A 23,440-nucleotide genomic window follows, 5' to 3' on the forward strand; every position below is an offset into this window, starting at 1 on the left:
AAAACGGTTTTGAGAAAAAGGAAAGTGCTGTACGTAACTACTATCTCCCTTCATGGCAGACACCTTAACCACACCGGAAGAGAAGAGACAAACATGTGCAGAGGTGGCGCCAGCATGGGCTGCTCAGTGTGGCCTAAAGTTCTAGAGTTTGCTACTCTGCATTGTAGCTCCACATATCAAAAAGAGCAACGAAGACTGAGCACAATGTGCAACTTAAAAAAGCTCTGGAAGGCATCTCCAGACTCAAGTGAAGCTACCACCATCTGCAGGACCTCCTGGAATGTGGTTTGCTCTTCCTGCAATGCATGTCATGCTAACCCCTCCTGTCAAAGTCTTGATCAACTGCCTTTATTTTTTTTTTTTTTGCAAGGTCGAACTCGTGAAATATTTCACTGGTGGTATGTTGAAATAGAACAAATTTGCCCACAATGTTTTCAAAGAAGGACGTGTCGAAAAAAAAAAGAGAAGAGCATTTGGCACTGGTCCACAGCAATCACTTGCGCATGGAAAGCTTCGTGAGATGCACACAAATGCTAAGACCAAGAAGGGTGCAAGAAACTCACCAAGGTTTGACAAAGCTGTTGTGAGAGCAACAGCATTCTGCAGAGCTTCAGGTGAAATTTCTGCCGACTCGAGCAATGATCGCAGGAGCGGCAGAATATCAGTCTTCTTTAGGTCTTCTAGAGCTGCACCTGTGATTTGATAACAAAAACCGCAGTAAAGAAGAATGAAATGCCTATGGCAATAACTCTAAGAAAAGATGATACTTATGTTCCATTCATAAAATGCCAAGTTCCACACCTCTTATTACAGTCGCCAACTGAAAAATCAAACCGCTGACACCATTGTGAGAAAAATCATGAGCGTGCCTCTGGAAGATGGTAGCTGTTGTTGTTGATCAAGGCTTTATTTGCACAAATATTTAATGGGGAAGTAGTATTTGAGCCGCGCACCTTTGCCTCCCACTGCTATATACAGTAGAACCTTGATGATACGAATCTAACGGGCTGCTCACGAAAAAATTCGTATCGTCAAAACGAACGAAAATAAGTATGCAGAAGCATAGGAAAGGCAGTCACGCATATCTGTTTACGCCCGAGAAGGTTTATTACGGTTGTGCAGTCACAGCTCGCCACTCGCGGCACACACAGTGCGACAGTCAATCGCGACGTCAGCGACGCGCGGGTCGCGTGCCTCCGCAGACTTCTCGCGACGCGTACAGCACAAGGGACGGCGACGTGCCAGCCACATGGCGCCGCAGACTGCTCGTAATGAGTACAGCGCGACTGGCGGAGGGGTGTGTTCGAACCATCCGAAATTTTGCACATTGTACATAATGCACTCTGGCAGGGGAATTTCGCGAATTCGTATCATCCCAAAATTCGTATTAACCGGATTCGTATCACCGAGATTTTAATGTATTTTCAATGCTGCTGTGTCTTTCTAGAAGATCCGAGCTATCCCACATTATCTGTGCGAAGTCAGCCGGCTGAAGGCAGAATATATATGCACTTGCGTACCTGTCTGGGTAAACATGAAAGAAAATTGTGGGATGCAGGTAGGTATTCGTCTATAATGGGCGCCGAGTGTGTTTTGTGCTTCAGTTAAATTTAGTGGCCAACGGAATATTATTTTGCAGGCGAGTCGGTAGGCTTGTTTATGTTCCTAGCACGTGGTCGGTACATTCTTCTGAAAGTTATTGCTGTTTTTGTCTTTTCCCTTGACATGGCTGAGCAATGACTGGTTGGCAGGCTGTGTGACATGGTAAGACCACATGACAGGCCCGATTTGAAAAGAGCTGCCAACTTGGGTTTGAGATGGGAGGTTGAGATGGGAATTGAACCTCCGGAAACTTTCCATCGCCAGTCAGACACGCTACTCCTAGGCTAAGCAGGCAAGTTAGTATGGCTTTCACAAAATGTGCTAGCTTCCGACTGTATGCTAATGAGAATGTATGAAATAATAGAGGCCCAAATTAAGGAATTAGCAATTAAGAAAGTAGCAAAAATTTGGTGTTCCTATTCCCTTAATGAAATATAATTATTTTTGTTCCCCCCACACAATGTCCCTCCCTATACTAAAGATGGGCACGATTCTAGCTAACAAAGTAGATTACTCCCTGGATAACTAGCCAAGTGGACTGCACATAAGCTGGCAGGAATCCCAAGCAGCACTCACTGGGGGGTGAAGGGGTCAGGGCGAGTGTGAGGGCCAGCAGGCCCTCAGCCTGCATGACACTGTGCTCAGAGGACAGCATGGACACCCAATGTGGCAGTGCCCCCAGCCGGCCCAAGGTTGCCTTGGCCTCACACGATGCGCTGTTTTTCGCTATCCAGGCCAGCAGCCGAACTGATTCACCTGCCATCAGAAGGAGATAAAATCTTTGAAGCCACAGCATGTTTCCACTTATAATGCCACAGCTAGAGATGTGAGAGGAGATGCTAGCAATGCCTATGTATGCCTACACACACTGCCTGTCATCATCATGTCAGTCATGTGAGCTCTTTGCAGTAACTTAAGTGCCTGCACTAAGCAGTCCATACCTTCGAGGACAAAGAAGAGAAAATAAGGGTACCTTCTAACAATGACACTTGCGGCAGACCAGCGACCAACAACACATCATTTTTGCTTGTAGACATTTTTGAAGCCACTCAGTGATGAACAATGTCCCAATTTATGGGGACACATTGCTCTCCTTTTCCACATGATATAAGAGCGTCGAATTGCTGTCAAACACATGCAGCCAATTCAAAGAGAGCTGGAGCTGTGTCCGAATTGAAGCTGGGGCCTGTACACCACTTTGAATCTGTGAAGAGCTGGGATGGCCATTCCCCTCACCATCTAGGGTCTTGGAATATCAGCAGTCTTGCAGGAACCCAGCCCCTGAATGAACTAGAGACAATTTAAAGCCTTCAAAAAATTTCCTTTAAACTTTGACTGCACCATGATAGTTCCTCGAATAAATCAGTCATTCTACACAAGTATGACCCCTGTTTTCAATTTATTGCATCTGCAATTAAGATCGCATACACTTAAAAAAAAAAAAAAAAAACTAATTTGGAACACACACACTTAAGTTCTGCCTTTAAAGAGGGGCTTCATATCTATGCCAGGCAGTCTTTCACATAACATGCCGACTAATATACCGTATACACGCATGTAATGGCCGCCCCGAACCTTAGAAAGAAAATTGGGAAAAAAAAGCTTTTAAAAAATTTCCCGAGTAAAAGCCGCACCATGAGTTTCAGGAAGTTGGGCAGTGCCGTCTACTGTGCGGTGCAAGAAATACGGAACGTTTTGTGGTTACTGCCGCCAGGTGGGGCCCAGAAATCAAGTGAAAGCCAAAATGAAGCGTAAGGTTAGAAGTAGAATTGCCAATAAGAAGTAAGAACAAAATATTTGAGGAAAAAAAAAAGTCAAGCATGGGGGCAGCGGCCACCACCTCCGTTACAGAGGGGGCGCTCCTAGCCGCAGCGATGCCTGCCCGTTACAAAGGGTGAGGCCAGCAAATCCAATCCAATCCAATCCAAGTCTGTTCGTTCCTTCAGGGGGCACCTGAGAGCGTGTGGAAACAGCTCCACGCATCTAACACGGACTTGGCCGTCATACCTGGAGGCATGACCGGCATGCTTCAGCCGCTGGACGTCTCCGTAAACCGCCCTTTTAAGTGTGGATTTCGCCGTGCGTACAGTGAGTGGACGGCAACGGCCCTCCACCAGAAGACTCCAACCGGCCGACTGAAACAGGCATCGCTTGTGGCCGTTTGCCACTGGATACTCGAAGCGTGGGCCACGGTTTCGTTCGAGACTGTGGAAAAAAGTTTCAAGGTGACAGGGATATCAAACAGGCTGGACGGTACGGAGGATGACCTCATCTGGGACAAGGACGAGCCTGAAGTCCCGATGAGTTCGGAGGAGAAGGAGGACGACGACAAGGAGTGATGTTTTGGACACGGGACGAGCCTGAAATCTCAACGAGTTTAGCGAAGGAGGACGAGGAGTTTTTTGACAATAATAAAGGCAGGTACCAACGCAAATAATTTTTTTCGCTGTCTTTTTTCTTATGTAATCGCCGCACCCCCCCGATTTTCACCCCAATCTCTGAAAAAAAAGTGCGGCCATTACACGCGTGTATACGGTACAACTAATATGTTAATAAGTACATATGACCTGGAACCGAAAGTGAAATGAAAATCAAAGTGCTCACACACCGAATTTGCATTTGGCCTAACCATGCTATGTGGCCATCATTTTTTTTTTCGCTCTTCCCTATTCTCTTTTCCTTCATTTATTTCATTATATTCTTTGCATAAAAAACAAGGTCAATATAAACAATATCATGAATGAGCAAAACAAACAGAGAGCCGCCGGCAAAAGGCAGCACAGAATATGGAAGGAGCATGGTAGGTGGACGCGGTAGGACCAACACACAGTGATGTCCTCTCTCGGCATGCTCAGAGCTTCGTTCGAATGCTCTCAGCAGGTGGCTGCACATTGCAGGCCCACTGTCATATCACCTAAACTACTTCCAGCAACCATGACCAACAGCTCCAACATCACAAATGCACTAACTCAAAGAGCACTCGATGACTCTCAAGAACACGCTGTACTACTCCCACCTTTGACACCTGGATGGTCTTCAGTGTTGCACCAGGTAACAAGATGTTTAATTAGCTGCTCATTTAGGCCCAACTTTGTTGCCACTGCCTCTGCAAAAAAAAAAAAAAAAAAGAAAAAAAAAGTTTACAACTTGATCGGAAGTTTTTGAGACAATAAAAAAGAACGATGAGAAGAAATGCCAGTCACCAACCTCTATTTTGATCTTACAACAACTTTTATTAAATCTGTCATGCATCCTTTATGTATGCTTTATTTCTAGCTCATATGGCAAACTCAATGGTAGGTGCTAGAAAGGATAGCATAGTAGTTTATGGTTTGTGGAGTTTAACGCCTCAAAGCAGCTCAGGCTATGAGAGACGCTGTAGTGATGGGTGGGCTCTGAAAATTTTGACCACCTAGGAAACATGCACTGACATCGCACAGAACACGGCCGCTTGTCTTTGTGCTTCTATCGAAAAGTGGCCGCTGCAGCCAGGATTCGATCTCACACCATTGGGCACAACAGTTACGCACCCTAACCACTGCACCGCCGTGGCGGGCTGCATAGTGATTTAGACAGCTGTCATTGTGTTGCAGTCTAAATTACAAGAATGAGCACGTTTGCCATTTTTTATCTTTCCGAGTTTATGCCAATAAAGTTGAACAATATAGCACAGCATGGCACAGCATTGCACAGAACAGATAAATAGAATAGTGTTGTTATCCTCTGACTTTTCAACTCACTGCGAACCTTGCATGATTTATTGTGACACATACTAATTACAGCTCAATGTGCACTGCAATTAAACACAAAAACGAAAAGTATAATGTGTCAACATTTAATGATGACTTTTAGAAGATTCATTAAATAGAAAACAAATAAAAACTAAACAGAACTGCCTAACGCATTACTGAGTTAACTAGATTGCAGTTAATAGAACACAAACTAAGAATACAAGACAACTGCCACCTTGCCTAATATCGTAGTCTCAATATTGTTAGATAGACCTTGGTTAGGTACATACTCCTCTGAAAAGAAAGCAGCAAGCAGCAAAGCGCATGCAGCAAGAACTAGAAACAGCCCTGGCATGGATGTGAACAGGGAGTATAGGAGTGAAGCACCATCCTTGCTGCTTCTTTTCCTCCAGTCAAGCACTTCTTTTCACAATACTTTGAAAGGCCTGAGAGTGAAAACAGGGTGGAGCCACAGGACGAAATGTTTACGGTGGCCGGGTTAGTAAACCTGGCCATAATCAACAATAAACAACCTCCCTCAGCCAAGTAACTGATTGCCAGCTTTAACCATGCAAAGTGAAAAGAAACCATCTAAGAACACACATCATAATGCTACAAATGACCTTGTTTCAGCTAATATAACTGACCCTACTGTGTGCATGGAATCTCCTCCACACGTAATAGTATCCTGTGCATATTGTGCATATCATGTGCATCTTTGTTGGGGAAAACATACTCTCCAGGACGCGACGCTGCTCTAGACCAGACGTCACCGAATCGTGGCTTGCAAATGTCACGCGGTGTCACACGGCAAACGACCGAGGGCGATGCAATCATCTTTGGAGAAGGCGCACCTTCTTGCACATGGTGCTGAGTTCGATGTATCGAATGACCAGTGAACTAGAGTTCGATATACGACACAACTTCCTATACTTTTACACGGGATCTTCAAGAGAATAATATGCGAGTTCAATACATTCAAAATTCAAAACATCGGGGTTAAATATATCCCAGTTAGACTGTATTTAAAAACAACAAAAATGCATGGCAAACTACGAAACAAATCTCGATAACTAATTTTTCCAGTGCTTAGGAAGCAGTGCATGTGTGCTCAAAAACATTTATAACCAGCTTCTAGTGTCCATCTGTGCACTTCCCCATGCACACAAAAATCCCTGACAAACAGATATAGCCCTCGCAGTTGTTTTAAATGTGCTTCTAAATCATAAAGTGTGACTGTTAGGTGCGCTTCAAGATATACAGCACATATTGTGATAGCTCTATAATGAAGAATAGTGAATGCAACAGCTTCATATTTTGTTTAAAGATCAATTTTGTGAGTGGCAACACCATCCTGAGCTATGATCGCAGCACCTCCAGAGTACCTGCTTGACTGCTCTGTCACAACGAAAGGTTGAATTTTTAGAAGGTCTTTGTTGTTGTTGGTGCTAAGTTTCTCTCTTGCAGACATAGGGCTACCAAAGAAGATGAATTTAAAAGATGTATCAAATACAGTTGCTTTTTGCGATCGTAGATGTTCCTCTCATATCAGTTCATGTTTTATTACAATGAAACTTGCAGGTTCTGCCAAACTTCTAGTAATTCAGCACTACAAGGAGACATCATCAATTATGGTGAGGCAACCATAAAGGAAAGTCGAATAATAAACCTCTGCCCGTGCCACACAACAAGGAGATAGCTAGCACCACAAGTGTGCAAATCAACGTCCACCACTGCAAGATGTTCGTTATATGCATCTTTCAAATACACGCACTTCAATGGCGGTGTTAAAAAATTCGTAATATTGAGGAATTCGCTACATGGAAATTCGTTACATAGAAGGTGCCCCTGCAAGGCCAAGGGCATTGTTACCATTTTTAACATTGCACAAACAATGCAGGATGGAGTGTTTTATCCATGTAAATCAAACGTAACAGCAGTCTAGTTTGCCATAAAACAAAACTGCTGCAACTGATAGCAAAGGAACCCAAGGTTCCATTGATGTAGGTGGATATCACTTGCTTAGTCCAACATACAAAAATTTCCAAGTGTAAAGCTAAAGAAAGTGACAGTTACCAAGAGTCAGATAGACATACCCTGTTTATCAACCAGCATACGTAATGTACCCAGAAGTTTGAAGACAACCGGAAAGGTCTCCACAGCAAGCATCGACAGCAACTTGTCAACAGCACCAAGTTCCGCAAGGAGGGGCTTGTTTTCCACTAAACACACACACAAAAAGGAAGTTCATACTGTATTAAAACACAGTTGTTTTTATCTTATGTCTTTAAACTAAAAAACAGCACCTTTGAGCAGCAGGTTGCAGAAGAACACTGCCTATAAAATATGCATGGCAAGAGCTGGACATCAAGCACATTAATATGCCTGTCACCATACCTTTTTTGCCTTGAAAGACATTGAAAGATCGTAAAGAGCCAGGAAGTCTTAAAGCACAGAATGAAAAGGCAGTGTCTAAGGTGCTCTATCTACTGTTAAGGCGAAGCCTGAGCATCCTCCTAAAGGCGGGGACGCATGTGCGAAAGAAGAGTGGAATTAACTGCGGCACGCCATTGTGAACTTCGTCGCAATGGCCGATAGCAGCTCTTCACCTGCATCCAGCAGGTTGGATGTCAAGGACGGGCCACATGCGGCAAACGCACCGGCGGATGACGACAGCCAATGCGAGCGTGAAGAGTGCGAATTTCACGGTGACGTAAGAGGGCTGCGCGGTGGAGTCACTCTGCTATGCAGGTGCTGTTGGTGGGGCTGCTGTGCGGGCGACCCGGCCGCGCCGGCCTGCCAGCGCTGCGAGTCAAGATAGATTGTGGTGGCCGCTAACATCTGAAAAATGCTTTAATATTGTTTCTTCGTGTAAATAAAGTCACTAAATACAAGACTGTCAATGATGAGTAAATTGTGAAGATCGCTGGCCAACATTGAAGTGACGTTATGAGGGATAACTGCGACGCAAGCAAGTTTTTTTCACGCAGCCACTTAGCTGCTGCTGCCCGGTGTAATTGCCAAGTGTCTGCTAGCTCCGCTGCTGAAGGCATCGCGTAAATCAGGCTCATCATCATTTTATTAATAAATGTATATAGTGAAAACTCGTCAATTCGAACTTCGATAGTTAGAATTTTTGGATAATTCGAATTACACTACAGTCGACGACCGATTTTTCGGACACCCAAATTTTCGGACATACTTGATTATTCGGACTTTTTATTTTATTTTATTTATCACATACTGCGGACCAAACATGGTCCAAGCAGGAGAGGCACGGTACAAAAGAAAGTACAAAAAAGTGATCCTGGACAGCTTTGGTATTGACAGAACACGCACAAAAAAGAAAGAAAAAAAAAAAAAGAAACGAACAATGAATACTTATACAAAACTAAATGGGGTGAAATCATGCATCAAAAGACTACCCTAGTTGAAAGAAACGCTGCACAAAGTCAACAACACATCGAATTACAGACAGTGTCAATTAATGATGCAGTCACTCGTCGGAAACAAGTAGTGGTGAATCATGCGGCAGTGCATTCCAATCCGAGATCGTGTGAGGAAAAAAGGAGAATTTATACACATCTGTGCGAGCAAAAATAGGTTCTATGTAGTGCTTGTGCTTATGACGAGACTTCCTTGACGAGTGTTTAGTTATGTATTCTTGTGGATCAATACCTAGTTTCGAAAAATATAAGCGATTAAGGAATTTAATTCGCAAATTTTTTCTGCGTTCATTCAAGCACTCCAGGTTTGCGCCATTTAACATAGCAGATGGAGAGTCTCGGCGTTTATAGCGGTTATAAATAAAACGAACGGCCAACCTTTGAAGTTTTTCTAGTTTTTCTATCTCTACCTTTGTGTGAGGGTCCCACACAATGCTCGCGTACTCCAAAGAGGGTCTCACCATGGCTTTGTACGCCTTGTTTCTCAGTGCAGCTGTTGATCTGCCTAATTTATGTTTTAATAAATTAGGCAGATTTTAATAAATTTAATAAATTTATTAAAATAAATTTTATTAAATTAATTCCCTGCCCCAGGACATACCTTATAAAGTCAATGTAATACGCCGCTCAAAATTTCGGACTCTAAGAACGGCTATTCGAATTTTTGAACATTCCAAGCGTCAGCCGGGCCAACTGCCCCACATTTTGAGCAGTGTCACCGCCATCTTGTTTGTTTACTTTTTCCTTTGATAGCCTTGAAACCGGTGCCGGCCTTGGGTGCTGTTCCTCAGCTAAACTGACGCTGAATCGAGGCTATAATATTTTTCTAACAGCTTCCGTTTTTGGTACGTCACTTCTGTCGCTCCTCGCCACCTGAGTGCTTTTTTTTTTTCTTCTTTTAGCATGATCGCTTCGACTGCCTGTTCCTCTGTGTTTGCCGTGTTTTTCACGTGCGTTGCCGAGCGTACCCAGTAGGCCTACCCGTGGTCGTGATGATGCGAGAACTACGTTCTGTCGCTACTGTGGCTCGCATTTAATCGAATCGGCTTCAGTTCTTCAAGAAGCTGTTCCCAAATTTTAAGGTGTTTTTTTTTTGTTTTTGTTTTTTGCGTGCAACGCGGCAGCGAGAAGGCATTCAACGGATTCGGTGTTGTGATTCAGTGGTTGGTGGTTGTGGTGTGCCTCGACAGTGGGAAAACCTACTTTGTCGATTTGCTTAGAGCACTTAGTACGCTCGCCGATGCGTGGAAGTCTGTAGTACCCACAACGCTGCGCAACTGCTTCCGCCACGTGGGATTTGTGCTGAATGACGAGTCGGCTGCCTTGGACGAGGAGAGCGTCGTCGAGCAGCTGTCAGGCAAGACCTTCGCACTGCTGGTGTCAAAATTCTATCGGCCGTCTCATTTTCAGAGTTCACAGACATAGACCACGAGTTGGAACTGTGCGAAATTATTAAAATCAGAAATTATTCGCCAAGTACTCGTGGAGTCTGAGAGCGACGTCGATGATGACTCACCTGCAGCAGCGCAGCCGATGCAAGCTGAGCTGATGCGAAATTCAGGAGGACCTGTTAGCACGGCAGCGGAGCGTGGTGCAGAAAAGCATTCATGACTTTTTCCGGCCTTAAGGTGAATAACAGGCAATAAATTGAGCTTTCTTGGTGCACATTTATTTTTTCAAACTGCCCGATTTTTCGGACATTTTCGTGGTCCGTTGAGAGTTCGAAAAATCGGACGTCAACTGTATTTGGTCTGGCCAAGCTTCATAGAGATATGCATACAAAAAAGCCTGTTATTCGAACATGAGTTGGTTCCGTTATGAATAATTCAAACTACACGCCGCTGCATCTGGGCGGCTTGGCACGCAGCACGTAGCAAAAACAGAGAGAGATATACATACATACAGACAAAAAAAACATAAAACGCTGATGGATGAAACCAGGTACAGTCGAACCCGGATATATCGAACTCGAAGGGGATCGCGAAATAGATCGATATATCGATAATTCGATATACAAAAATCGGCTTGTGACGGCACTTACGATGTGAAAACACGATACCGTATTTGTCGCCTAATCAACCCACTCGCATAATGAACCCACCCTCCACTTTTGCACCCGAGAATTTGAAAAAATAAAAAATGCGTTAAGACCGGCTCGCTCACATGCAAGCGATTGGGCGATCTCAGCGACGAGCGGCAGCGACAGAGCGAAAAATTTCAAACTTGTTGGAACTGTGTCCCTCTTGCGGCTCGAGCCACCGCGACATCTCAAAACAAGGTTTCTGTGTCGCTGCGGCAAAAATCGCGAGCGTTTTCACTTGCATGTTGATGGCGCGCGTCACTCCGTTTCGGTCGTCGCATCCACAGCTCATTTCTTGGCAGCGTGCCAAGATGCTGCGCAGCGATAACGTCAAGGCGCGTTTATCTTTTTATAGCTCCTCCGGTGGCGGGGAGCGAACTTGGCAGAGTGCCCGTGATGGCTTGATTCAATCAAGCCTGGTTCGATTTATCACGCCGCGCTTGGGGCGGGCGTCATGATCGCAGTAGCAGACTGCGTGCTTCCGTTGATTCATACATGTAAAGATAAACGGCTCCCGCAAAAAAAAAAAAAAAAAAAAAAAAGCCTGCCGCTTCTTAACGTCCGCAGGCGCCATATCTTACGCTACATCGCGCGTACAGCACAACGGTAAGAAAGAATGACTCTCGAAAAAATAAAAACCCCCCCCAAAAAAAAAACAGAAGGCTGCCACTTCTTAACGTCCGCAGGCGCCATAGCCACGTCAGCCGCCGCGCGCAGAGGGTTCGCAACACACGCTGGAGAAAGCGTCTGACGTCTATCTTAAAACGGGCTGAGCTGGCTTGGCGCATGTGTAGCGCGTGTTGAAGGAGAGAGATAGCTCGGCAAAAGAATGGGCACACCCACGCACATGGCTTGCAAACGTCATGTGTTGGCGCGCGGGAAACGATAACTGCAGATGCGCGCGCCTTTGGGGAATGGGCGCGGCGCTGTCCAGAACTGTCCCCTCTCATTCCTTCCGCGCGTGGCTTGAAAACGTCACGCGGCACACGGCCAAGGGTGATGCGATCGTCTTTGGGGAAGGCACACTTTCCAGTGCGTGGTGCGGAGTTCGATATATCGAACGACCGGTGAAATTGAGTTCGATATATGACGCGGCTTTCCTATACTTTTACATGGGATTTTCAAGGGGATATTCCGTGAGTTCGATATAACCAAACTTCGATATATCTGGGTTCGACATAATCGGGTTCGACTGTATAACCGTGCGAAAGTGGGTAAAGCCTAAATGGTGCCACGACCAGCGCAGCGGCAGGGTAGGCGGCCTGAGTGGCGGCTGGCTGCTCTCTCTCTTCTGCGCAACCTGCAAAACTCGCTTGCACAACCGGACAAGCGCTAGCACTCTGCCAAGTTCACTTCCTTCCCTTGCTAGAGCCAACGTCAAAACGTAAACACACCGTAATGTTACTGCTGCAGCATCTTGGAGCACTGCCAAGAATTCCGTTGTGGACCATTACAGCGCAAAACAGAGGGACGCGCTAACGAGACTGATGCCTGCTCTTTTTTTTTTCAAATTCTTGGGCTAAAATTGGCGGTGGGTGGGTTCATTATGTGAGTGGGCTCGTTATGTAAGTAAATAGAATAAATTTATCGTAGCGCAAATGGTTCTTGTCAGTTTTTTCGAGGCCATTCGATAATTCAAACATTGAATAATTCAAACTTTTTTCCCAGTCCCGTGAAGTTCGAATTAATGAGCTTTTACTCTAGCGGAAATAAATTTGAAACCTTTATTACAGCATTAGGCCATTCCAAAGTACCGTCCACTGCCACTTTGATGGAAAACCTCCTAGGCCTAGCGACGATTAGGGTAGGCAGAAAGCTCAGTTTGTCGAGTACAGTACATCAAGCAGTTCTTCTGATAATGTTGCTGTTTTGTCTTTTTCAGTGCGAATATCAAGCCAAGAAGCGCTCAGATACCGCTGAGCGTGGATGCCAGCTGTGGGCGGAGCTTCAGGGAATCCGCTTGCCGATGCTTTCTGTCCCATGTGTCCCTGCTGGCACTGTGGCAGCAGTTTGCCAGCGGCAATCTATGCAGCGTGCCGGTCAAGCTTTCGCACATATGTCCCTTGCTTAATTCAAACCGTCAAATCATGTACAGTCGAACCTACTCATACAATACCGCTTTGAACAATATTGTCACGTAGCCGTTTAGGCCCGTAACCAGAAGGTTGGTTTTAATAGGGGGGTTGACCTAGAAGGCACAGAAGAGTAGGTCCAGAGAGCACTGAGAGACAGCAGCCGACTTCAGCTTCTTCTCGAACGCCACGAGACCACTTCTTCCAATCCGCGCACGAGACTCTCGATGAGCTGCCGCCTAGCGGCTGCTGTTGCACACGCTACATTACCCCCCTCTCTAAAAAAATAAATGCAAGTTTGATGAATTCAAAAGCAGAAAGAAAAAAAAAATAAAGCAAGAAACATGCGGTAGGCGGTGCGCTAATTTTCTCGCGAAAAGTACGGTTTCATGCGCACGACATGAGCAACCTCGGATTTCTGCTGACGACGAGTAGAAGAAAAGCCGTCCGGAAGCACTTCGTAAGTCACGTCGCTCAGCTGACGGAGCACTTTGTATGGGCCAAAGTACTGTTTCAGAAGTTTTTCGGATAGTCCCCGACGTCGAATCGGAGTCCAGAGCCACACTCTGTCGCCCGGTTCGAAAGTCACTACACGGTGGCGGTGATCGTACCGCTGGGCGTCTCGACCTTGCTGGTTCCGGATGCGTGCCCTCGCCAGTTGTCGCGCTTGTTCTGCGCGTTGAGTGAACTCCTCGGCGCCAACTTCGAGGTCACGGCCGTCGTGGGGCAACATGGCTTCGAGCATTGTCGAAACTTCACGGCCATACAATAAGGAGAAAGGCGTCATTTGCGTTGTTTCCTGCTGCGCCGTGTTGTACGCGAACGTGACGTACGGGAGGACGTCATCCCAAGACCGATGTTCAACATCCACGTACATGGACATCATGTCGGCGAGAGTTTTGTTCAGACGTTCTGTCAAGCCATTAGTTTGTGGATGGTAGGCTGTTGACCTGCGATGGGTAGTGCCGCTTAGCTGCATGACAGATTCCAGTAGCTTGGCAGTGAAAGCAGTGCCTCGGTCCGTTATTATAACTCTCGGGGCGCCGTGCCTGAGGACTATGCGTTCGATGAAAAATTTCGCTGCCTCGATTGCCGTACCACGCTGGAGGGCCTTCGTTTCAGCGTAACGCGTAAGGTAATCTGTAGCGACAATTATCCACCTGTTGCCTGAATCAGAAATTGGGAAAGGACCCAACAAATCCATGCCAACTTGTTCGAATGGGTATCTTGGCACTTGAACAGGATGTAGTAAACCGGCCGGTTTCACAGGCGGTGTTTTTCGTCGCTGACAATCATGGCATGTTCTCACGTAATGGCGTACTGCGGCCGCAAGGTTTGGCCAATAATAACTCTTCTTAATTCGGGCCAGAGTTCGAGCATACCCCAGGTGACCCGCGGTGGGCTCGTCATGACATGCCTGTAAGATTTCTTCGCGAAGAGACTCTGGTACGACGAGCAGATAATCTCTTCCCGTCGGAGCGAAGTTGACCTTGTATAAAACATTGTTTCGCATGCAAAACGACGAATGCATTCTGGCGAAGAGACGGGGAATTGCTGTAGTGCGCTCTTCTAGAAAATCAATAAGTGGTGCGAGAGCCGGATCATTACGTTGCTGCTGCGAAACAGTGAGCGCGTCGACGGCTGCGATAAGGGGAAAGTCTGGTTCTTCGTCTTCCCGCGCAGCTGCCTCGACAGGTGAACGGGACAAGCAGTCAGCGTCGTTGTGCTGACGTCCAGACTTATACACGATGGTCATGTCGAACTCCTGTAGCCGTAAGCTCCATCGTGCAAGGCGTCCTGAGGGGTCTCGCAAGTTTGTTAACCAGCACAGAGAGTGGTGGTCACTCACAACCCGAAAGTGCCGGCCATAAAGATAGGGTCGAAATTTCATCACCGCCCATACAACGGCCAGACATTCTTTTTCGGTGGTTGAATAGTTTGATTCGGCACGGGACAAAGTCCGGCTTGCGTATGCGATAACTCGCTCGGCACCGTCTTGCCACTGGACGAGTACAGCGCCTAGACCCACGTTGCTGGCATCTGTGTGGACCAGAGTCTCGGCATTCGCATCGAAATGGGCAAGTACAGGTGTTGTCTGCAAGCGGTGCCGTAACTCGTCGAATGCCTTTTGCTGTTCGTCCGTCCAGGTGAAGGTGACATCATCCCGGGTGAGACGTGTCAACGGAGCGGCAATGCGTGAAAAGTTTTCAATAAATCTGCGGTAATAGGCGCAGAGGCCCAAGAAACGGCGAACTGTCTTCTTGTTACATGGAGTAGGGAATTTGGTGACCGCAGCTGTTTTAGCGGGATCGGGACGAACTCCTCGATGGCTGACGACGTGGCCCAAGAACATGAGCTCTTCATAGCCAAAGTGACACTTTTGTGGTTTTAACGTGAGGCCGGCAGATCTGATAGCCCGTAGCACAGCGGAGAGACGTTGGAGGTGTTCCTCGAACGTTGGTGAAAACACAACAACGTCGTCCAGGTAGACTAAACACATTTGCCATTTAAGACCAGATAGAACTGCGTCCATCATTCGCTGAAATGTCGCTGGAGCGGAGCACAATCCGAAAGGTAGGACTTTGAATTCATAAAGTCCATCGGGCGTGACAAACGCTGTCTTCTCGCGATCACGTTCATCGACTTCGATCTGCCAGTAACCGCTCTTGAGATCAAGCGATGAAAAGTAGCGCGCGTGGCGCAACCGGTCTAATGAGTCATCAATGCGTGGCAGCGGGTAGACGTCTTTTTTTGTGACCTGATTGAGCTTACGGTAGTCCACACAGAACCTTAAACTTCCGTCTTTCTTCTTAACGAGGACAACAGGCGAAGCCCAGGGACTCCTCGATGGCTGGATGACACCGTCATTTAACATCTCGTCGACCTGTTGAGCAATGACTTCGCGTTCCCGCGGTGACACTCGGTAGGGGTTCTGTCTGACTGGTCGGGTGCGGTCGTCGGTTATTATGCGGTGCTTGGTCAAGGGCGTCTGTTTAACCGCGGAGGCGGATGAGAAGCAGTCTTGAAACTGAAAGAGTAGCCCAACGAGTCTGTCCTTCTCTGCCGGTGATAGAGCGGGATTCACATCAGGGTCGAAGTTGGGCGTTTGGCTGGCAGACGTGTTGGTCTCAAGAACAAAGCAGCCGTGGGCTGCTTCTGCGACACCTTCAAAGTAAGCTACCGTGGTGCCTTTAGCGATGCGTTGCCGTTCGTTCCCGAAGTTCGTAATCAGTACGTGAGCTAGACCATTAGTCAGATGAACTATACCGCGTGCAACACAGACTCCATGATGTAACAGAAGCTCTATGTTCTGTTCGGCAACACCGGCAGCACAGGACTGATCGTCGCACCTGACTGCGACGAGAGCAGATGAACGCGGCGGCATGAATACATCCGCGTCAACGATGCGTAAAGGTGCGTGGCGTCTTTCTGAGTCAGCGGTCATCGTTGCAGGCGTCGAAAACGTTACAGTACGGCGAGGAACATTAATAATCGCCCCATGCTCGCGTAAAAAGTCCATGCCGAGTATGAGATCCTTGCAGCAGTGTGGCAGGATAACAAAAACGGCTACAAAGGCTGAATCGGCGATGGTTACTCGGGCAGTGCATCGTCCGATCGGCGTCATAAGGTGACCGCCAGCAGTACGAATTTGCGGCCCCAGCCATTCAGTTTTCACCTTAGAGAGCCGATCTGCGAAATTTTTGCTTATTATTGAGAAGTCTGCTCCGGTGTCTACCAAAGCTGTTACTGGTTGTCCGTCGACGAGAACGGAAAGGTCGGCGCTAACAACTTGATCGGCTTGAGGTTGATTGGGAGTTTCGGATTCATGTGGCGGCGGCGGCATCCTAGTCACAGCATCGGACTGAGTCGTCACGGGGGGGTCTTCGGGACATCGGTTCCGTTCGTCAGCAACCTGCCCCCCTGAGGTCGCCGCCTTCAGTTTCCCCGGTGTGGGCTTGGCGACCGGCGCCTCGGCGCATCATTAAAATCACGGCGGCTAGGTGACGAGTAGCGCGCGGGAGAAGACTGTGTACGGTTGCTGGAAGAGGTTGCACGGGTTGCGAGGTATTCCTCGATTTCTGGAGGGCGTTCGCCGACCCGGGGACGCGGGGAATCCCGAGAAAAACCCCGAAGACCGAGCTCACGGTATGGACAACGACGGTACAAGTGGCCGGGTTCTCCACAGTGATAGCACAGCGGCCGTTGGCGAGGAGTGCGCCAGACGTCTGCCTTCCGAACCGGTGGCTGCATGACGGGGCTCTGCTGGGGTGGTGGCTGGTAGGAAGGCTGGTAGTATAGTGGCTGAGGAGCGGACGGCTGTATGACGAGGCTCTGCTGGTATGGCGGCTGGAAGGACGGTTGGTAGAACGGTGACTGCAAAGTGGGTGGCGGCTGTGCTTCGAATCGAAGCTGTTGCGCAGGAGGCACTGCAGGCCGACGAAGAGCCGCTGCGTAGTTCATAGAACGTGGCTCCGACGGTGACTCAGGCGGGGACAATGTCTGACGTATTTCTTCCCGCACGGCTTCGGTGACAGCCACGGCAGTCGGGTTAGGCGATCCAAGGTTGAACTTGAGGAGCTCCTCGCGAACTACCTCGCGGATCAGCTCACGCAGAGAGTGATCGTCAGTGGATCCGTTCAATGTGGCCACACTGCTGAAGGGCTGACCACAGGCAGACTCCGTGCGCCGGTATCTTTGCTGCAGGGCTCGCTCAATGAGGGTAGCTTCATTGATGAAGTCCGCGACGGTTTGAGGTGGACTCCGAACCAGACCAGCGAAAAGGGGTTCTTTTACGCCCTGCATCAGGTGGCGCAACTTCGCTGATTCCGTCATGTCGGGATCAGCCCGTCGGCAAAGACGCGTCACGTCCTCAGCGAACATGGCCACGCTCTCGTTTGGTAGTTGCACACGAGCTTCTAGGAGGCGGCGTGCGCGATCACGGCGGTCATGGCTGGCAAAAGTGTCCCGCAGCTGCTGGCGAAAGGAATCCCAGCTTTGAAGACTGGCTTCCCTATTCTCATACCATGTTTTTGCGCAGTCCTCAAGGGCGAAATACACATTGTGCAGCTTCTGAGCAGGGCTCCACTGATTGAATTGCGCCACTCGCTCGAACTGGTCGATCCAGTCGTCGACATCTTCCCCAGTAGCGCCATGGAAACTGGGGGGCGTACGAGGCTGCTGAAGCAGCAACTGGTGCTGACTTGCCTGTGCCATTACAGAAGTCTCGAACTGCTGATCAGCTGGCGTCGGTTCAGGTAGAGGAGCAAATTCCGGCGCCAGACCTTGGAGGCGACGGCTGCAGCGATGAACGGGTGTCGACACGAGCGGAAGCCGGTTGAGACTCGATGAGCGGCTGCGAGAGGCCCGAGACATGTAATTCAAGGCCTCACCTCCACCAGTGTCACGTAGCCGTTTAGGCCCGTAACCAGAAGGTTGGTTTTAATAGGGGGGTTGACCTAGAAGGCACAGAAGAGTAGGTCCAGAGAGCACTGAGAGACAGCAGCCGACTTCAGCTTCTTCTCGAACGCCACGAGACCACTTCTTCCAGTCCGCGCACGAGACTCTCGATGAGCTGCCGCCTAGCGGCTGCTGTTGCACACGCTACAATATACATTGGGTATAACAATTGACAACTGCAGCACCGTCAGCTTTACCACGTGTCCTATAGTAAAATAAGCCGCATATATATAACAATGTTGTTATATAGCAGATCATCGGTTATAGCAATTAAATCTGGTTACTGAGTGCCAACCTTAAAAGAAAAAAAAGACTCGCTAACACTGCGACTGTGCTAGCCAAACCACACCTCGAAGCCCCATGAATGATCGAGTCGCTGTGGAACTTCGTTTTTGCTAAAAATCTTTCATTCAGTTACTTGCAGCAGTTGGGTGCCCTGCAGAGAGATGTTGGCAAGATAGCCATGAAGCAGTCAAAGCTGATTGCCTACGTGTTTTTGCCTGCAAGTAAGTAAAAAGCATAAGCTACTTCCCCTTCATTAATTTATTCAAGTTTGCCATGTTTTCTTTGTTTTTTTGGCATGACTCAGTTATAACACAATTATCGCTATTATCGCTTTTAACAATTATGTTTTCGCGGCACTTCAGTATTATCGTAAGTGTGTTTGACTGCACAACCTTGCTAAACCATGCAAAACCATGCCCACCAGAACTTTGCTAGTGTAACTAGGTTCAATTAAACAAAAAACAGCACAACAACGAAGATAAAGAATACGGGACCAGCGCTTCCTGTCTCCGTTGTTGCACTGTTTTTAGTTTAATTATGTACCAACTCGCTCAATTCGCCTTTTACTGAACGAGGTTCAAGCCACTTGTATAAAAATATAAATATTACTACTAAAATGTTCATTACACTGAGCACAGTTGCCATATTAGGATGAGCATGCATACCATAAGAAGCCCATTTTCACTCACATGGGATAGCAAGGTTTCGAAGTGCTGCCAGCAAGGCATGCTGTAGCCTGATGTCTCCATCCGTTCCAGTGTGCTCCGTAAGAAGATCCAAAAGACGTTTGGCCACACCATCCCTGACCATCTGAATGCAGTGGTCATCTGTATATTTCACACCGGGGAGAAAACAGGAAGCAGTCTAAACGTCACACTTTATTTCATTGCATAAGGCTTTCTGCAAAGGAGATGTAAGCAAGCTTATTTTGACATTTACAAAATCATTTCCTTTCACAGCATTCCCTGGCCACATATTTTTCTCGTAGCATAAACAAAAACACAAAATTTTGAATCTTCTGCTAGACAAGCCTGCATGCTGCTATCATCTTGTGCATGTGTGAGTGTATGTGCTATTAACTGGTAACGAACTACATATTTTCTTGGATCAATATCATTCTTCTTTATTCAGCTATTTTTATTCAGATAGGATAAAGCTTAAAACTCATTTTAGCTGCTAAGAACAATTCTTGAATAAAGAAACGCTATTTAAATTCTAAGCCAGTTGCAAGTTCTCAGTAAGCAAGTTGTGAAGAAACGCGTGCAATGCACTGCAAACCTTTGCGGGCAAAGTTGCCTGCCGAGAGGGCTCCAGCCACACGGAGGTTGTCATCATCCGCCTGCAACCATGCCATAGTGGCTTTGTAGATGGGCCCGCTACCATTCTGGTAGACATGACGCATGCTGGCATCTGTTGATACAAAAACAGTGAAATATTATCCATATGCACTGGGGCTATCATTGCACTATGAAAAAAAAAATAAAGGGAAATAGCCTCCTTACAAATGTTGTCAAAGATGACCCACAAAATGAAACTGGAAATAAAATTTTGCGGTGGATGGTTCAGCACTCATAAAACCTCTTGCTATCAGGCTCATACCTTATCTATCACATCAAGTGTTACAAAATGCAGCCAAGTACAGTAGAAGAACCCTGCCATAGCATTTTTCATTGCAACACGGATAAATTGCAGTGTGTCATCAATGAGAGCAGACTTAAGCATGAAGTGCTTTGCAGTATCGCCATATCACTGCCTAGGATGGATTGCAGGTGGCGTGAGCTGCATTCCTGAAATGGATCTCGCCAAGGCCATGCCACACCATGGCACAAGGCACTTCTGCCGCTGACGTTGTTGAGACACATAACAAGGCTGAGATGCTTATGATCACACACTCGCGAGCCAATGACACAGGTCTGCAAGATTACTGTGCTTCAACTCAAATTGAACCTCATTTCAGGGTCTCACAACTGCCAAATGCAATCACAACGTTCAAAGTGCCGTTCATGCATGAGAGTGCATGCCCCAGGCCATTGCATCCAAACAACTTTTTTTTTTTTTTCAGACACTCCACATCTGTTTGTTGTTTAGCCCCAACCCGGAGACCGCTCCACAAGTGCAACTTTCACTTCTGTATCTCTTACACGTTGGTGGGTTTTAGCAGCTTGCAAGCAAGGAGAAATCAGAATCACTGTGTTGCACACTGCTGCTGCAACCAGATCAATGAATAGATTTGGCATCACATTCTCTCTCTGCTTGTTCTAACAGTCGCTGTTTACCAGGAACAGGAGCTAAAAGTATGTCATGCTTAAAATGCATTAGCCAGGCGACCTAGTAGCCAAATTCAGTAAGCAAGAAAATTGTGCGTGTTTTTCTAACACTTATTTCCTGTATGCGCAGAAAGCCCAAAGCACCCTGCAATTTCTTAAATTTCAACTTAAGACTTAAATTTCAAGGCCCAATGCTTTCATTTCATAGCCAGTTCAAGACGATAAGGTGAACTCGCTCACAATTACCTTTATGTGGTGGTATGAGATGGTATACGGGTCTAACATCCCAAAGCTACATGGACTATTGGGACACCGTAATGGAGGGCTTCGTATTAATTTCAACCACCTAGGGATTATTAATACTGTGCACTGATACAGCACAGCACACAGGTGTCTTTTATGTTTCGCATCCATCAAAATCCAGATGCTGCGGCTGGGATTGAACCCAGGTCCCCATCCTCAGTAGCCGAGTGCTATAACCACAGAGCCATGGTAGTTTATACTGTTATATTTACTAATTGTAAAAGCATATGTTTGCTGAGCTGTACTTAAGAAGGTACTGAACACTGAGGAATAGCTTACCTGCAAGAACTTGTAGCATTTTGCTTTAAATAACATAGCCTACGTTTTTAATGGGTGGTTGATTAACCCCTGACATTTCGACTGGACAGGATGGATCTGGGGTCTTGCTTGCACTCGCTTGCACTAGCTTTAGTTTCCACTTGAAAATCTGCCCCAACTTACAAATTTGCATCAATTGACATTATCTGGATGATGCAGGTTTATGACACTCTCTACAACTTTTTCCAGAGATGCTATGACTGTATTCAGTAAAAAGCAAAGAGTTTACCGTGTGAGAGACGACAACATGACCAAACGCAATCAAAAGCAGTGGGCATGGCCCGGCCTGCACTTGCCTCCAGTCAGCACCAGCACTGTAAGGTCGCACACAGTCTTCACCACACTCTGCTTCTCTTCTGATGGTGGAACACCAGGTGCGGCTTGAAATCGCTTCAACACATCAATGAGCTTTTCACAAAAGCCCAGCTCCACAAGGTCCTCTTTCACTTCATCTGTGTCATGACATCAAAAGAAAAGGCACGATGAAATCAAGAAGAAATATACTAAATACTCTGGTAAACCTACATTTGACCTGTAAGAAACAGGGTAGAAATGTATTGATGATGGCTGGACGTAAGCATTTAAAAATTTTAAAACAAATAACCTAAAATGCAGCTTCACAATTGGCAGCTTGAAACTGTTTTCTGCGAAATTAATTGCATTTACAGTTAAACTTGGTTAGACCAAAATTGTAAAATGTACGCGATTTTTCGTTACAACCAGGTTTTCATTATATGCACTTTTTGCAAGAAGACCCAAAAGGACAATGAAGAACGAAAACCAGATTAAGAACCGATCGTAAAAGAAACCATCTTGAAAGTGTTTACAGTAAATCAGAATTATCAGAAGTACATACAAGCCGTGAAATGTTTTGCGTTCGCGCTGATAGTTTGGCGCGACGGGCGTCAGCCTACATCTCTGCCACGGCTCGCGTGATGCGTCTACGAGGAATTGGGAAAAGAGGGATTGAGGAGGAATCGGTCTGGGTGAGAGCGCGGGCACGTTCAGGCCCCCGCTAAGTGAGGAGGTGCCTCCATGCTGAGTCTTCACGCATGTTCCCGGTCGTCTACCACCATTGCCTCACAAAACTGACCCTACCTCACGTTACCAGCGTGCTCCACTGTTCCCGCTACCGACACGTGGAGCGCGCGAGCAACTGCGTGGCACTGACTGTCGCACACTGCCGTCCTGTGTCTTTTTTCTATGCTGTGCTGTTTCTTGCCCTTTTTAAGCACAAACTATTGTAGTGCCACGTTCTGAAAGCGAAAACAGCGAAGACTGCTGCGCCTGCCACATAGACGCGGCGTCGGCGCTGAAACACGGAGCATTGTATCAACTGTAGTCGTTCGTTCCTCTGATTTCAGTTTGAGTTTTATCGTCCTGAAACTTGCGGGGTTGTGCCGAATTTCCAGTAATTCAGCACTAGCTAAGAGACAGTCAGCGCCGTACGTTATATTGTCACAAACCATTCAAATTTTTATTTGACCTTTTTTCGGCAGCTGCCGGCATGCGGTCTTATCACTCAAATTCTGGCATGCCTATCAATTCTGTGTTTTGTTTGATCATGCTCGTTGTCGCGAGACACAGCTTTATCAGTTTCTTTGCCACGTAAGATGCGCCAAGGTATCTCTTAAGATTCCGGCCACTCGCGCATGGTTTTGCATTGTTCTAGGTTGTGCTAGTCATCATTTGCGGCTTTATCTCGATGTTTCCTCGCCACCTATAAATTGAGCGTTTGTCAGTATGATGGAGTTAGTAGATCAATGACCGCTGAGCACGACTGTTGCTATCGCCACCGCCGAGTTGTTCAGTTTTTTTGCAGGCGCAAGTCAGCCCAATAAAGAGTTGATTCCTGTGAAGATGTCTCCTCACTTGTTGC

At 46.9% G+C, this 23,440-nt stretch overlaps 1 protein-coding gene across 3 annotated transcripts in view; it reads right to left on the bottom strand.

Moving 5' to 3' along the window:
* Positions 1–23,440, bottom strand: part of vimar (visceral mesodermal armadillo-repeats) — a 72,250-nt gene that overhangs the window by 21,475 nt on the left and 27,335 nt on the right. For all 3 annotated transcript variants that reach the window (XM_084588933.1, XM_084588932.1, XM_084588934.1), the window contains exons 8-14: positions 21,858–22,013; positions 19,952–20,083; positions 19,363–19,500; positions 7,430–7,555; positions 4,619–4,708; positions 2,179–2,358; positions 564–692 (exon numbers count right to left, since the gene is read on the bottom strand). In XM_084588933.1, coding sequence (XP_084445059.1) covers positions 564–692; positions 2,179–2,358; positions 4,619–4,708; positions 7,430–7,555; positions 19,363–19,500; positions 19,952–20,083; positions 21,858–22,013 — 951 coding nt within the window. The remainder of the gene's footprint in view (positions 1–563; positions 693–2,178; positions 2,359–4,618; positions 4,709–7,429; positions 7,556–19,362; positions 19,501–19,951; positions 20,084–21,857; positions 22,014–23,440) is intronic.

This window comes from Amblyomma maculatum, chromosome 1 (assembly GCF_055883805.1).
Source record: "Amblyomma maculatum isolate TAMU_Amacu chromosome 1, ASM5588380v1, whole genome shotgun sequence".
Lineage (NCBI taxonomy): Eukaryota > Metazoa > Arthropoda > Arachnida > Ixodida > Ixodidae > Amblyomma > Amblyomma maculatum.